The sequence below is a fragment of the Rana temporaria genome, chromosome 11 (genome assembly GCF_905171775.1).
Source record: "Rana temporaria chromosome 11, aRanTem1.1, whole genome shotgun sequence".
NCBI lineage: Eukaryota > Metazoa > Chordata > Amphibia > Anura > Ranidae > Rana > Rana temporaria.
This window is the reverse complement of record NC_053499.1, coordinates 149,256,231-149,273,949: the sequence shown is the minus strand read 5'-3', so window position 1 is coordinate 149,273,949 and position 17,719 is coordinate 149,256,231. Positions and strand designations below refer to the sequence as shown.

Genomic DNA, 17,719 nt, shown 5'->3' with positions numbered 1-17,719 from the left:
GGCCCAGGGTCCACATGAGGCCCGTGGAGCCCTCTGATGTGGGCCGCGACCTCCTGCTCTGGGATGGAATAGAATACGGTTATTAAAAGGTCAGTTTATTACTAAAAACTGTGTATATATGGGCATATCATGTCTTGTCTGCAGCTAGTCTACCTACCAGCCAGTGCCAGATAGCCAGCCACTCTATAGGTTGCTGATCACTGCCATTACTTGAATAGAATCATAGCTGAGTAATTTCAAATATATATATACACAGGCACACCCCACTTTTAAAGTACACAATGGGACCAGAGCATGCATGGGTTGTCCCGATACCACTTTTTTAGGACCGAGTACAAGTACCGATACTTTTTTTCAAGTAGTCGCCGATACCGAATACCGATACTTTTTTTTAATGTCATGTGACCGTTTTCAAACCACAATACAGACTAAGGATATTTTCTTTAGAATTATGAAGAACTGGTACATCATGGTGTGGAGCTGTTTTTTAGCATACGGTACTGGAAAACTACATATCATTGAAGGAGTGATCACTGTCAGTGCAGCTCATCGGTGCCAGTGCCCAAAAGTGCAGCTAGCCAGTGCCACCTATCAGTGCAGATCAGTGCCCATTAGTGCATCAGTGCAGGGAGGCAGCTTATTAGTGCATCTCATCAGTGCCACCCAATCAATGCCAGTGCCACCTATCAGTGCCATCCATTTAGGAGTGCCATTCAATCAATGCCAGTGCCACCTATCAGTGCCATCCAATGGTGCCATCCAATTTGTGTTCGATGTCACAAAAAAAAAAAAGTATTCTATTTTGGTATCAGGAGTATTTGCGCGAGTACGAGTACTAGCGCAAATACTCGGTATCGGTCCCGATACCGATACTGGTATCGGTATCTGGACAACCCTAAAAAATGAAATAGTACTTAAAGTGAAGCAATACCTTATTTTCACTTCTCAATGCATACAAATGCACTAGCTCTATGGGAAATCTTGGTCAGCTTGACATGGCACTACTCCCGAACCATAAGTGATAGGGGCAACAAACTTGTGGACCCAGGACTACCTAGACAAGTTGGCCGATCCCAAATTCAGGTATGTTGTAGTCCTGGGTCCCCTCTCCAAGGTTTGGCGTCCCCGTCACTTGTGGTTCGGGAGCAAGTGCCTTGTCAAGCTGAGAAAGATTTCCCATAGACCCCAATGTTATAAACCAGGAGCAGTGGCATGTCAAGCTGACCAAGATTTCCCATAGACACCAATGTGTCCATACTTGCGAGTGTACATAAAGTGAGGGTACGTAAAGCGAGGTATGCCTGTACCATAGTTTGTATATGCTGTAACTGTCACACAAATCAATATACACTTTTTTTTTTTTTTACAAATAGCAGAATACATTTTGGCCTAAATTCATGAAGACATTCGATTAGATTTTTTTTTATTGGATGCTTTTTTATAACAAAAAAAATAAAATAAAAAGGATTTACAAAATATTCAGGCTTTTTGGGTTATATAATTAAAAATGAAAAGCCCAGTGGTGGTTAAATACCATAAAAAAATAAATTATATACATTTAATTTGGTTACAGCATTGAATGACCACATCCGCAAAATAGCGCAGTGCTGAATAGCAAAAGAATGCCCTGGTCATGGAAGGGCAAAAACTTCTGGAGGTCAAGTGGTAAAGATAGGAATCTTTTTGTCCTCCGTTTACACATTTGTAAATAGAGTTTAGGAGTTTTTGTTTACACATGGCTGATTCTACGCTTGCAAAATTGTGGACAATCTTTTTTTCTCCCAAGCCCGGAGATTGTATGCGTCTGCGGGGAAGGAACAATATAAGTCTGGATTAGCAAAGATAAAGCAAAAAGGAAATGGAACAGACTGAGAGGAGCTAGGAGTGTAGGGGCTGCTGGGACAGCGGGGTCATTAAGAGGAAATCCTGGGACATGCCTTTATCCCAAAGCCTTGGAAACAAAAGGCAAGGACGATCCTGTACAGGCATGGAGGATGAAGGCTCTTCCACTGCCAAACATTAAAACCTCACTAAAAACCAAGTGCTGAACCCATGCTTCCCATTTATGTGTCAACTCTATTGTTTCATCAAGATGAACATAAAGGCAGCATATCAATAAACCCGTTTTCCTCTCTTTGGTTCTCAGAAAAATAGGTGAGCAGCTTCCAACGGACCATACCGTGCCCAGCTGTATACATCCGGGAATCGGTGCAGCCTGAAGAGTCACACAAGGACCAGGACGGAGGAGCTTCTGGACTATGGGATATGTAGGGAACCTACTACAGGTTTTTAAAGGCAACACGTTATCAGGTGTTAAAGCCTCACTCAGGGGAAAAAAATATCGCCCCCGCCAATCCCCTCTGACCCCTCCTCCCCTCAACCTATTCTGCAAGATTTTTTGTGAAGCTCTGCACATCCTTAAAAAGGGGTTGTAAAGGTAAAAGTTTTTTTACCTTAATGCATCCTGGCCGCTGATTGGCTGGGCGGATTGATAGCAGCGCAGCCATTGGCTGGTGCTGCTGTCAATCACAGCTGATGACGCGCCGGGGCCGAGTGATACAGTCACCGGCTATGGCCGCCGATGTATCATGGGAGCGCGCTCGCAAAAGCTTTCCACCATGCGAGGGAGCTCACATGAACATGGAAAGCTTTTGCGAGGAGGAGCCGAGACAGCCGCCGAGGGACCCCAGAAGACACGGATCCAGGTCACTCTGTGCAAAACGAACTGCACAGCAGAGGCAAGTATAACATGTTTGTTATTTAAAAAAAAAAAAAAAAAATCTGCCTTTAGTGTGCCTTTAATTCTGGGGCACTCTGACTCTCCAAGATGCTCCTTTTATATCAAATCATGTTACTGACCTATGGCTAATTAGTGGCAACATTTTAATTTCAGCTCTTCCTTGTTAGTACCACTTATACTTTGCCAGCTTTTTGTTGCCCTGTCCCAACTTTGAGATGTGTTGCTGCCAACATTTTCAAAACGACCTTATTTTTTTCTTAAAATAGTAAATTTTCTTAGGTCAAACATTTCATATGTTTACTATTGTAAATAAAATATGGGTTTATGATATTGGCAAATCATTGCATTCTGTTTTTATGTAGGTTTTTTCGCAGTACCCCAATTTTTTTTTGGAATAGAGGTTTTACATTCAGTGCGAGATTCAAGGCACTACTCTGACTGCTACTCTCAGGAGATCGGGATTAAGATTTGGCGATATCACTACTGAGCTACTTGCCATTCTCCTTGCTAAAGGCTTCAACGTTGGGGAAGCAAAGCCGAAAGGAGTCGAAAAAAATGCTGACGATTGAGACGAACTGTTGAATTTTAATTTATGAGAATTAGGATGCAATCGCCGCCATCAGATGTCACTAGAATTGAAGGGACTTTCCACATCTTGCCCTGGAAATTAAAAATGCCTTTAAAGACTCTACCAAGATGTCCACTTGCACAAAACAAGTCGTAGCAAGTCGGCAATGGGGAAAAGATCAGCTGCAGGGAAACCACGGGCAATACGGACTAGCTCTTCTTTGCCCTCCATTTGCCTTTTTTTTTTTTTTTAGCACGACCATCAGAATTCAGGGCAGAACACACGCTAACGATCATGGAAATTAACCCAAAATAGACACAGATGAAAACACATTTTAGTAGTATGCAGAGTAGTTGGCACTTCTGAAAAAATACTGCATTTCTCTCTGTGCTGACCTTCTCAGGTGACAACCATTCCCCTCATTTCTTGTAGTCATAGAGGCAGGAAGAAAAAGGCGTCAGGGAATTTTTTTTAATTAAAAACCTGACTGAAATTTAAATCCTATACAACAAATTTTAATTTTGGCAGCATTTGTTTTATCAAGATATCTTGGAGGTCAATAAAGGCATTTTTAATTTCCAGGGGAAGAAGTGGAAAGTCCCTTCAATTCTAGTGACATCTGACGGCGGCGATTGCATCCTAATTCTCATAATTAAAACGCAACAGTTAGTCACAATCGTCAGCATTTTTTGGACTCATTTCAGCTAATAGGAAAGCCATGACATTTATCTGTAACAGGAAATAACTTTTGTTTTAAAGAAAACAAAAAACCCCTTTAGTCTTTGTTATCGCCGTTGTGTTAACCCCCTTCTCACCCAGCCCTGGTGTACCTTTCATAAGGTCTATACGCTCCAGGGCAGGAAGGATCTGCAATCATGTGACCATTGTGATAAGTTGTCACATGATCAGGAGTTGGTCCCAACAGCTACCCATCGGTGGTGGGAACTGAGAGCTGCGTTTGACAGCTTGGTCTGTGTTGGGAGGACCCAGTGAGCACAGAAACATTGGTTGCCCATTGATGCATATGTGCAGTGTATAGCCGTTAAAGCCCACCCATTTGCCATCACAAATGGAATGCGGGAAACAACGGGGTACAAAAAAAAAAAAAGTGCTTAGCGCCCTTGCAAGCACTAAAAAATTAAAAGCCAGCAGCTACAAATACTGCAGCTGCCAACTTTTCATAAATGGACACTTACCTGTCCAGTGCGCCTGTGATGTCGGCAGCAGAAGACGAGCAATTGCTCGTCTCTCTCGGCTGCCCCCGCCGCCATCCTCAGTGAGGGAATCAGGAAGTGAAGCCTTGCGGCTTCACTGCCCGGTTCCCTACTGCGCATGCGCGAGTAGCGTGGCGCTTTCCCAGTGGTCCCCGCTGTCTCCTGGGACCAGTGTGTTTCCCAGAAGCCAGCAGGGGGAACGGGAAGTGGAGTCTCTCCCCTTCCCCCTGACAAGGTGCCAATTGTGACACCGGAGGGGGGGGGGGGTTCCAAAAAGCGCAAGTTCCATTTTTGGGTGGAACTCCACTTTAAGCAATCTGCAACCTTTGCAGTGACAATTGACTGTGGTTTAAAGGGAATTTAAAGGAAATAACGCTTTAGAAAATGTGTTTTTTTTTTCTTTCGCATGTTCCAATTCTATTACTTGTAAGAGGTCTTTATTTCACAAATATGCAATGAATCCATTGCAGCTTTTTGAGCAGACCATGCTGGTTAGTTACTACAATTGGTGTCTCTCTTCTCTGAGCAGTATTCATCGAAGCATTAAACAAGACCTTGTTGTGGGGTCAGGAGGGAGGGGCCAGGAGCGCTGGCGAGGGACCCGAGAAAAGGAGGATCGGGGGCGCTCTGTTCAAAGCCACTACACAGAGCAGGGAAGTATAACTTTTTTTTTAAAATAACAAAACGTTGTCACTTTACCACTTGCCTTCTGGCCACTTATACCCCCCCCCCCCCCCTCTCCCCAGGCCAATTTTCAAGACTGTCACACTTTGAATGACAATTGTGCAGTTATGTAACACTGTACCCATATATAAAAAAAAAAAAAAAAAAAAATAAAAAAAAAAAATTTAGAACGATAGAGCTTTTTTTTTTAACAAGGTTGGTCTTTATTAATTCAAAATAAAAAGATATACAAAGTAGCACAGGGTTTGACAAATTTGCTTGGAATCTAGGAGCCAGCTAAAAAAGTTAGGAGCCAGAAAACGCACCCTGTCCCGACGAGCTTGCGCGCAGAAGCGAACGCATACGTGAGCAGCGCCTGCATATGTAAACGGTGTTCAAACCACACATGTGAGGTATCGGCGCGATTGGTAGAGCGAGAGCAATAATTCTAGCCCTAGACCTCCTCTAACTCTAAACATGCGACCTGTAGATTTTTTTAAACGTCGCCTATGAAGATTTTAAAGGGTAAAAGTTTGTCGGCATTCCACAAGCAGAAGCAATTTTGAAGCGTGACATGTTGGGTATGAATTTACTCGGCGTAACATTATCTTTCATAATATAAAAAAAAAATGGGGAGAATCTTTACTGTTGTCTTATTTTTTTATTAAAAAAAGTGTAATTTGTTCCCAAAAAAGTGCTCTTGCAAGACCGCTGCGCAAATATGGCGTGACAGAAAGTATTGCAACGATTGCCATTTTATTCTCTAGGGTGTTAGGATAAAAAATATATATAATGTTTGGGGGTTCTAATTAGAGGGAAGAAGATGGTAGTGAAAAATGACATTAGAATTGCTGTTTAACTTGTAATGCTTAACTTGTAATACCAACGGCCACCACCAGATGGCGCCAGCTTACACATCTGGTGGTAATAACTTGTAATACCAACAGCTCACCACCAGATGGCTTGCCCCCCTTCCAAGCCAAGTCGCCAGGACCCCATTTCTAGTCGCCATGGCGACCTGGCGACCGGGATTTGTCGAGCCCTGAAGTAGCAGAGTACAGTGCAAAAATGACAAGACGGGTGTAGTACATAAAAAAAAAAAAAAAAAAGGAAAAAAACAGTACAATCCATATCAAATCACGTATAAGGTCCATCATGAGACCGGAGGGAAGCAACATATCTTCATTGCTTACTGCAGACGTAGAGGGGGCAGGGGGAAAGGGAAAGGGGGAGGGGAAAGGGAGGGGGAAGAGAAGGAGCAAGGTGAGAGGGAAGAGGAGGGGGGGGGGTTTTGGTGGCATTTAATCACAACTGGGGGTTTTATTTTTACTAAACAAATAATAAAATTAAAAAAACACAATTTGCAAACATTTTTAAACAGAAAGCAAGCAATTTTTCTCCTTCCCCGATGTGCGCTGATGACACTGCACTAGTGAGGCAGCATTGATGATCACCAATGATCAGTGCCCCGATTATCTGTGTACATGTCCCCTGTCAGGATTTCTAGTTACTGGCTCTCCTCTCCTCATGCTATGACAGCGTGTGAGGAAAGGGCTGCCAATAAGTGGCAAGTCTGTTTACACTGAGCAGCTGTGATTGGACACACCTGATCACATGGTAGAGGGCCACGATCTGTGTCCAAAGGCTTGTCAGATGCAAGGGCAAGGAGGGCATCCATAGACGTCTCCTCCCGTAACAGAGCAATGCTGTAGCCGTCTCTCTGCTATTGCGCAGTAAGGAAGTGGTTAAATAACAAACATGTCATACTTGCCTACTTTGTGTAATGGTTTTGCACAGAGCAGCCATGATCCTCCTCCACTTCTCGGGTCCCCCGCCGGTGCTACTGGCCACTCCCCAATTCTAAAACAGCTTGCTATGGGGGCACCCAACGCTCCCGAGCTGCTGCTTTATGTGTCCAATCGCACACAGAGCACGGCTCGGGCCTGCCCTTGCTTTCTCCTCATTAGCATTGGCTCACTGGCTGTGATTGACCGTAACAGAAGCAATGGCTCCTTCTGCTGTCTCAGCCAAGGAGAAGGAAGTGGCCTGGGAGAGTCGCTGCTCTCGTGCACATCACTGGATCAAGATGGGGCTCATGTAATTGGGGGAGGGGGGGGGGGCACAGAGTTTTTTTTTCCCTTCATGCATAGAATAAGCCTTTACAACCACTTTTAAAAATTGCTTGGAGCCAAAAATCTGTGCGTGTCTTTCTTTGAAAAAAAAAAAAAAAAAGAAAAGCTGGGCATTGGAATCAAGTGCATGCAAAGGGAACCCCTAGTGGTGGCTGGTTTACAAGAGGAGTTCTTTTTATGGTTTGCAGGAACGTCTTGTGGTGGAATGGAGCAACAAGGCTTCTTTTTTCACTTGCACGGGGAAATGAAGCCTCGATACTCACTGCATGCAATGGATAAGACTATCTGCTTTCTCTGCTCCCTGTGCATTGTCCGCCCCTCTGCCTCCAGAAATGACGACTATTTGCAGGAGTTCATCAGCTAATAAAAGAACCCCAAAGAGATCCCCGGTGTTTCCTGCAGGAAAAGCTAATTTTCGTTCACACTTTTCCATGGAAACAGCTGTGTGTTACTTCCTGGACGCCAAACATGGAAACAGGAAGTGATGTTTTCCTGAAGCCCAGGTAATGGCTGCTGCCTTAACCCCTTCCAGGGAGGAAGAAGCAACATAATGCAAAACAAAACTAAAGCAGAAATTTGCTCTCCAAACCAGAAATGCTAGTGGGTTTTTTTTTGTTAAGTGATTTTTCAGCAAAATAAAGCATGGAGACATGGATGAATTTTTTAAATACACAAACATGTTAAACTTACCTACTCTGTGCAGTTGGTTTTGCACAGAGCAGCCCGGATCCTCCTCTTCTTGGGCCCTTCTCCGCTTCTGAGTCCCTCCCTCCTGTTGATTGCCCCACAGCAAGCAGCTTGCTCTGGGGGCACCCGAGCCAGGCTGCAGCTCCGTGTGCTCATTCAGACATGGAGCTTCAGTTCGGCCACACCCCCTTCTCTCTCTCCCCTGATTGGCTTACAGACTTTGACAGCCACAAGAAACAATGGCGCCACTGCTGTGTCTCAGCCCATAAGTAGTATTAGAAGGTGCTGGGGAAGCTTCTACACACAGAAGGCTTTTTATCTTAATGCATAGAATGCAAGAAGATAAAAAAAGCTTCTGCCTTAACAACTCCTTTAATTAGCGTTTCTGGTTTGTGGCGCTCAGACGCAGTGTAGTTCCATTTAAAATCTTTCTGAAGGAGTTGAAATGGGGATTACGAGAACTTCTTCTCCCCTTTGTTCTGTTGCAATGTTATCTCAGCAGAGTTTGAGAAATGATAGCTACCAAAGTGACCCTGTGGTTACAGTAAATATATTAGGAAACCTTAAAACTGAAGGAACAGAGAAGATGACTAAAGCTGGGTACACACTAAGGCCCCTTTCACACCTGCGGACCTTTCAGATCCGCCTGTCACTTTTTTCAGGTGGATCTGAACGGGCGCTCCATGCATCTCTATGGAGCGTCGGATGTCAGCGGTGACATGTCCGCTGACACCCGATCCCCTCTGCTAAAATGTCACGGATGCAAACCCTATTTTGCATCCGTCTGGTGGACCGGATCAGATAAAAACGAACAGACTGTTCTTTTTCATCCGATCCCCTATAGACGAGAGCGGAGATCGGACAGGGCGGTCCCCTCACAGTGTGCAGAGACAGACCTGTCATCTGCCAGCTCAGCGGGGATGAACGGAGCGATCCCTGCTGAGCAAGCGGATGTTAAAAACGGATCCTCACGGGATCCGCAGGTGTGAAATTGGCCTAAGAGTTTTTTTTGAGCAACAAGATGGACAGCTCCAGTTGGAGAGACGGTACTACAAACCATGCAAGGTTAGTCCAGCGATCTCCCCCACTGAGCTGTTGTGTTCTGACAGGGGGGGCAAACCCCCCTCCCTTGCCACAACACTCCATTGGCAGAGAGCGCTGATCGGGAGTCGGTCGGCTGCTGGTTTTCCAGTATGCACTTTCGACACACCGGGGCAGAATGTCGGCTGTTTTTTCTTCAACCGGCAAATGTCTACTGACATTCTGCTTGTGTGTAAAGGAGGTTTAAGGCTCCATGAACACTAGCATTTTTCATACGCTCAAAAAAAGGCTAGAAAAAAAAATGCTGGCTGAAAAATGCCAATTCAGATTGTAGCGCCGGATAAGTGATTTTTTTATTTTTTTTAACACAAAATAAAGTAAACATCCAATGCCCCCAACAGCAACTGTAAAAACGACCTGTGTGCATGAGCCCTTCGTGGTCATTACATAAAACTTATTTATATTGGTAAATAAACGGTTGTATCTTTATCCAATCTCCACCATGAAATGCTTGATTCATTTTTGTTACCAAGAAACAAAACAAAAATAAGCCGTGGCACTTGCCATGTAATATTTATAGTGGTCACAAACAATAGCGTTCTTTATTCCTATTCTTGGTCACATGTCATAGAACTAAAAATAAAACTGTACCAAAAAAAAAAAAACACACATGAATGTTTGAAACTATAAGAAAATCTGACCTGGGAGGAAAAAAAAAGTGCACATTTGTAACAAACTGCAACATGCAACTATGAGTGTGATGCAGCGCATGGCATTGTGGTGTGAACATGCCAGTCCAGGTTACCAGACAAGAAGTGAAGGAAAATCTACAATAACCAGGGCATAAACTTTACAGCAGGAATTTAGAAAAAAAAAAAAAAAAAAAAAAAGGATTGGGATTTTTAAGGTGCGGAATAAACTGAAGCAATATCAGCAATAATTTATATATATATAAAAAAAAAAAATTATATATCTATCAATCTACATCTATAATTTATATTTTTTATATATATATATATATATATATATATATATATATATATATATATATATATATATATATATATATATATATATATATATATATATATATATATATATATATATATATATATATATATATATATATATATATATATATATATATATATATATATATATATATATATATTTTAAAGAGCAAAATAAAAAATGTTAAAACATAACAATTGTCAAGTACAAATCAAGAGGAGTTCATGGATACAGCACTATAGAATGGAGTTCCCAACGTGTTTCGCTCATATGTTGGACTTCTTCAATATGGCTAGGAAGATAGTCTTAGAAATCAGCCTTGGCGTGTTCAGACAGCATTTGTCCCCTGGCATCGAGTCCACTGCAGAACTTTGTTTTTGCAAGTTGTTCCTCCTTTATATTAAAGTGGAGGTTCAACCAAAATATCAATTTTTAACATTAGATTGAGGCTAATTTTACTAAGCAGAATCGGGTGTTTTTTTTAAAATGAAAGCAGTACTTACCGTTTTAGAGATCGATGTTCTCCCAGCGCTTCCGGGTATGGGCTGCGGGACTGGGCGTTCCTATTTGATTGACAGCCTTCTGACGGTCGCATACAGCGAACCACGAGTTCCCGAAAGTAGCCGAACGTCGGTACGCAGGCGCCGTATAGAGCCGCACCGACGTTTGGCTTCTTTCGGCAACTGGTGAAGCGCTGTATGCGACCGTCGGGAGGCAGTCACTCAAATAGGAACGCCCAGTCCCGAAGATCATACCCGGAAGCCACGGAGAACATCGATCTCTAAAACGGTAAGTACTGCATTCATTTAAAAAAAAAAACACCCGATTCTGCTTAGTAAAATTAGCCTCAATCTAATGTTAAAACATTTTTTTCGGGTGAACTCCCGCTTTAAGTCCTCAAATTCATATCTTGGAGATTAATTATCACAAAATGGGAATCAAACTAAATTTGCTATTCTCTAGTATTGTTTTTAGCTGGTCCTTGAATGCCCCCTGGTACTTCAGGTGCAGATTGACATCTGTGACTTTCTGTAGGGAATGGACCATCATTCAAAGAGATCTAGGGAAGTAGCACGGCTCCGGTTATGAACATGCACATGTATATATCAAACTGCTATGTATTTAAAAGGTTAAAGTATATGATATATGCTCTTAAACCAACTGTTGATGTAATCATATGTATGGGTTTTCTTGATAGAAGGCTTGTACCTCTAATTGGACAGCAATTGGACAGCATCCCCTGAAGAAGTCCGACATATGGGCGAAACATGTTGGGAACTTCATTCTATAATGGTGTAAACATAAAATCTAAAATACTTTAAAGAAGCAATTTTGAAAACCAAAAGCAGAAAATCAGTTGTGGCCGGGCAAACAAATAATGCAAGGTATAAAAAAAAAAAAAAAAACAGCAACTGACCTCTATGTCCTGCAGACTGAATTCATTCTGATCTTTAAAGTTGGCGGCGCCAGCACTCAGCTCCATTAGCATTTTTGCGATCTCTGGTTTTATTGCTGCAGTAAGTCGACTTGCAGCCTCCATGACATGTTCCTGCACGTCTTTGAGTTGCATAGCTGCCTTCGAGTAGTGCGAGTTATGGAAAACACTGCTGAAAAGGTCGGTGAGGAAAGTGCTGGCGCGGCAGAAGACGTTGAGCGCGTCCAAATACTTTGAGATACCCTGCTGGATGTCCGCGATGGGGGTAGTGTGGGCACCAGGGTGGGGGCAGCTGCCCGCGTTAGCTGAGGACACTAAAGGGGTGGTTGAGGCCAGGGGTGCGCTCAGAGTCCGGCTGAGCTCGGGCATTTGGTACTGCTGGTGTTGCTGCACCTTCTGCTTGGACCCGCCAAGCAAGAATCGCCTCTTGTAGTCCATCTTACTTTCTTGTGCGCTACAGCAATACATAGGTGACCTAGCAGCCAAAGGCGTCCCAAACCTAGGCAGGCGTCCTCCAGAATCAGCCTTTCTCTTTTTTCTTTTTTTCTTCTCTTGTTTTTTTTAAACGACGGGCTAGGTCAGATAGTACAGGAGGGCTGCACACATAGGTTTCGGAAAAGGCATCTCCAAAAGGCAAGCGTGGGTAATCTGTATGAGCAGAGGAAGGCAGCAATTATGCTGACTTGGGAGAATTTTAGGACTCCATGCAGCCCAGCTGCGGCTCACAACTTTTATTTTCCAAACCAGCTGAAGTCTCCGAAAAAAAAACTGTGCGTGTCCCTTTGTCCTAAAACTGCTCCCTTTTTCTTTTTTTTGCTTCTCGTCACCGGTCAGGAATCCCACTGCTGCAAATTCCTATATAGACATCCAGGGAGGGCGTGAAAAAAAGTATAATCCTTTAAATGCAAAGAAAAAAGCACAAAGTACCAAAAAAAAAAAAGTTGCAATCAAAACAAAAAAAAAATGAACCACCATAAACACTGGTCAACAGTGTGTTTCAAGCAATCAACAGCCTCTCAATGAGAGAGAAAAAAAAAAAAGGGAAAAAATATAAATGCCGTAATAACAGATGTGTAAATGCTACAGTCCGGCAGATCCAGTCTGCTCCGAGTTTAAGTGCTTCTAATACTATATTCTCGATAGTGTGAAATCACAGATTTGCTACTGGGAAAGCTTCCCTCCCCTCCTCTTCTTCCTCCTCCTCTGGGTACGTTGAGGTAGTTGGTAACAGCGGAAACAAGTGCAGCTCCCAGATTGAGTTTGCTCTGGATGGCGTTGTGGAGAAAGAATGCGCACAATGTATTCGTAAGGCCTCTAGGTCATTTCCTGTGAAAGGAAAGAAAAAAAAAAAAAAAAAAAAAAAAAGAGAGAAAGGGTTTCAGTACAGTTGTTTTTATTATTGTCAAAGTTCTCAGCCCTGAAAGATTTCTGGGAGGAGCGGAACATTGGGGGATGTACAGAGGACAAAAAAAAGTGGTCATTGTCCTGGAGAGCTGTGTGGGCTGTTATTATATACCGACAAAAATCGCTACAGCCGACAAGCAACATTCTGATATTATTTACTTATATCAGACAAAAACATAAAACATTCACCGCACAGATTACCTCCTTCTGGGAAAGGAAAAAAATGTGCACACGTACGTACGAACGTACATTGGAGGTCATTGTAAAGATGATGATAATAATTGTAAAGATACAATAATTGTAAAGATAAAAAAAAAAAAAAAAGTAAAAGTGATTTTTTATTATCTTTACAAAGTAAAAATAAATAAAAAAGTGATTTTAAAGGCTTGCGTTTTTTTTCCCCCTTTTTTTTACCAATTGCCAACCAGGCTTTTTCTGGCACTTGATTTACAAGTCGAAATCGTACTTCTAAGCCCCAAATAGAGACCCCAAAATGGCCATCGTTGCAATTTATGTCACTCTGTATTTGCACAGCGTTTTTTTGCCGAATATACACTTTAATGAAGATTTTTTTTTAAAAAATAAAAAACACATGGAGTAGACATGGACCTATGATCCACCGGCTCAGCAGGGAAATCCCCCACTGAGCAAGCGGATTCAATAAAAACAATGTTTTTTTCAGCTCTTTTGCACCACCCTTTGGGAAACTTCTGCTAATGTCGTGTTATGGTGAGCATTGCTTCTGAGCATGCGTGTTTGTACTTTGGAGTTTTGCTCCGAAGGACTTGTGTATACACGAGTGGTTAATCCGGCAACACACATTTGTTGTCAGAAAATTTTAAAGCATTGCCATCCAACATTTGTTGGCAGAAAATCCAACAATTGTTTTATGGAGCGTACACGGTCGGATTTTGCAGCAACAGCCTGTCATCACACAATTCCTGTAGGAAAATCCGATTGTGTGCGAGGGCCTTAAAAGATCGTGACTCTCGTGGCGTAAAAATTATACAAAAAACATTGGGCCAACTTTGATGTTTTTATTTTATTTTTTTATTCATTGTAATGTATTTTTTGCCAAAAAAAATTGTTTTAAAAACCACTGCGCAAATGCAGTGCGACATAAAATATTGCAGCAATCGCCATTTTTTTTCCCCTTAGGGTCTCTGCTAGAATATATATATATATATATTATATATATATATATATATATATATATATATATATATATATATATATATATATATATATATATATATATATATAATAAAATGTTTGGGGGTTTCAAGTAATTTTCTAGTAAAAAATACAAGTTTTAGCTTTGTAAGAAACAAGTGTCAGAAAACTTTAGTCCAAGTGGTTAAACTTCCCTCATGTCAGACTGAAGTTCATTCCTTTGATCCAAGAAGGAAAAGTTACAATGTTTATAGTTAATGTACCAGCTGACAATGTTGTGAAAAACTTGGCAGACTTTTTTTTCTTTTGACAGCTGAGTGAGCAGAGAACTCTCTATACGTGTTAAATAAATGAAACGCGCGCACCCACGGCAAAGCTCGCGACCCGGTGCGCGTGCCCGGCAGTCGCGACGTCCGCCGGGCACCCACGATTGCCGGCAATCACGGGCAGGAGTGTGGATCTGTGTGTGTAAACACACTTCGGAGCCCGAAGTGTGTTCCCAGTACAGAGGAACACAGATCGGTCTCCTCCCCCTGCGAGTCCCCTACAGTTAGAATCACTCCCAGGGAACATAATAACCCCTTCAGCGCCCCCCTAGTGTTAACCCCTTCCCTGCCAGTCACATTTACACAGTAATCAGTGCAGTTTTATAGCACTAATCGCTGTATAAATGTGAATGGTCCCAAAAACGTGTCAAAAGTGTCCGATATGTCCGCCGCAATGTCACAGTCACAATAAAAAAAAATAAAAAAATAAAAAAAATAAAAAAAAATCGCAGATCGCCGCCATTACTAGTAAAAAAAATGAATAAAAATGCAATGAATCTATCCCCCATTTTGTAGACGCTACAACTTTTGCCCAAACCAATCAATAAACGCCTATTGGTTTTTTTTTTACCAAAAATATGTAGAAGAATACGTATCGGTCTAAACTGAGAAAAACAATTGTTTAAAAAATAAATATTTGTTATTTATTAAATCAAAAAGTAAAAAAAAAAATATTGTTTTTTTCAAAAATTGTTGCTCTTCTTTTGTTTATAGCGCAAAAATAAAAACCGCAGAGATGATCAAATACCACCAAACTAAAGCTCTATTTGTGGGGGGGGGGGAAAGAAATATTTAATTTGGGTACAGTGTTGCATGACCGCGCAATTGTCATTCAAAGTGCAACAGCGCTGAAAACTAAAAATTGGTCTGGGCAGGAAGGGGGTGAAAACACCCTGTATGGAAGTGGTTCATTCTGGAAAATCTGCATAGTGATTGGTGAGGGGGGTTTGAATCGAGATCGCAATTTTTTTTTTTTTTTTAACGATTAATCGTGCAGCTCTAATTGATGTCTGTTTTCATTCAACGGATGAATGAAAAAACAGACAAATGGTCCGCATGTGTGAAAGGGGCCCCAAGTCTATCCTGCAAATCATTCCGAGGATTTTGCAATGCCAGCCAATTGCCTGAACATCAGAGCAGGAGAAAATGCTTCACTTTCAAACACCGCTCATTAACATCAAGGAATTTCAACAAGGAGTGCCCCAAAAAAAAAAAAACACAGATAGAGATAGAGATAGAGATAGAGATAGAGATAGAGATAGAGATAGAGATAGAGATAGAGATAGAGATAGAGATAGAGATAGAGATAGAGATAGAGATAGAGATAGAGATAGAGATAGAGATAGAGAGATAGAGATATATCTCTATTTATCTATCAAAATAATAAATTCCTGCATGCAGCTTTCCTCCCATGAATATCTACAGAAACGCTTGCAAAAAGCTCAGAAATTATTTTACAGGAACTGCCATACAAAGCTCCAAAAAATTCCTACAACAAGCTCTTGCAGAACGACACTCCGCACATAAGGATTATGAATGCACCAGCGCTGACCCTCATGCCGTACCAAAACCCTATAATATGCATTAAAATAAAAAAAATGCTTCTCCTACAAATCTGTACGAACAAAATGGATCTCCGGATAAAAATGCATCCTACAACCGATCCTTTCCTCACAGTGGTGACTAGAAAACCGCACCAATTTAATAGATGGCATTAAACAGGGGATTAATGGCCAAGTTTGAAGATAATCCAACGTAACCTAAAAGATTATGACAGCTGTTAACAGATATGTATGCCATAGAGAAAAAAGGATTAAGAAATGTAAATTGCTCACTTAAAGCTAAACCATGGGCACAATTTGTTCAATTTAAATATATTCCTCAACACCTAAGAGAATATAATTATTTGCATGCCTTTGCAAATATTTACTTTTAAAAGTAGCAGTGACATCATCGCTGTACTGTTCATAGCCTGTGCAAAGAGCCTGTGCAGAGCCGAGCTGTGGGAGGGCTCCAGCAGGCTCCGCCCACTACAGGCTGCCTGCAGAAACCAAGAGGGGTGGAGACAAGACCAGTCACCCTGCACTAGGAGAGAGAGATCAGCAATCCGGTCTTTATTACAGAAACAACGTTTCACACTAAATTACTGCACAGGTCTTAAATACATACACAAAGCACACCGAGACTCAAGGAGAATACAGATGGCGATTGTATTTAAGTAACATTTGCTTACCCCAGAGTTCAGCTTTAAACGCTTATTTGCGTCCCAAGAAAACGGCATTCACTTTTGAAGCATCATTCTCATAATTTATGTAAACCGCCAACAAAATATTAAAATTAAATTAAACAGGTTATATTATTTTTGGTCTCTGTTGTAATAACTGCTTGTCCCTGCCTGTCAGCCTTCATGTACACCAAGCTGCTCAATGAACAGTTACAGCACCCCTGTGAACCGCGATAAAGTTTGTGGAATGCTGACAAACTTTTACCCTTTAAAATCTTCATAGGCGACGTTTAAAAAAATTCTACAAGTTTCATGTTTTGAGTTACAGAGGAAGTCTAGAGCTATAATTATTGCTCTAACGATCGCGGCGATACCTCACATGTGTGGTTTGAATACCGTTTACATATGCGGGCGCTACTCACGTATGTGTTCGCTTCTGCGCCCGAGCTTGGCGGGACGGGCGCGTTTTCTGGCTCATAACTTTTCTAGCTGGCTCCTAGATTCCAAGCAAATTTGTCAAACCCTGGCTGATGTTATAAAATGATTTAATGGATTACTGAAAATCTAATAAAAGTTTACTTAAAAAATAAAAATCGCCCTTCGTGTTGCAAGTTCTGCTTGTCTGCTGGCCTTCTTTCCACTTTCTGGATTCCCAGCATGCTTTGCAGGTTCTCCTCCATTTCTAAGGACTATATATCCCATGGTACCTTGCTGCCTGCAATCAGCGATTCCTGTACTGACTCTGCCTCCTGAAACTCCTCTCAGCGCCTCTGTTGTTCAGAAAGCAGGCTCTGTGTAATGTGTGACATAGCAGTGTCTACTTACTGGACATAGTGACCGAGTGTCACAGAATTCAAGGCAGTAAATGTAGAGGGGAGGGGGGGGGGGGGGTCTTCACAACCGTTACAAACTAAACGATGATTCAGATTAATAGGAGTAAACTAGAAATAACTAGAAAACAAAGTGAAAATGAATACAGGATTTTACAGTCAGACCATAGATACGCTTTAACACAAACCACCCTTCACTGCCATTGTGAAGAGGAAACCGTCTCACAAAGTAAACGCAGAATATTTCATCCGTGTTGTTTACAGAAGCAGT

General features: G+C 41.8%; 1 protein-coding gene across 2 annotated transcripts in view; it reads right to left on the bottom strand.

The window, feature by feature from the left end:
- GARRE1 (granule associated Rac and RHOG effector 1) overlaps positions 1-17,719 on the bottom strand; it is a 96,701-nt gene that overhangs the window by 44,741 nt on the left and 34,241 nt on the right. For both annotated transcript variants that reach the window (XM_040329431.1, XM_040329432.1), the window contains exon 2: positions 11,474-12,817. In XM_040329431.1, the coding sequence (XP_040185365.1) occupies positions 11,474-11,959 (486 nt within the window). In that variant the 5' untranslated portion in view covers positions 11,960-12,817. The remainder of the gene's footprint in view (positions 1-11,473; positions 12,818-17,719) is intronic.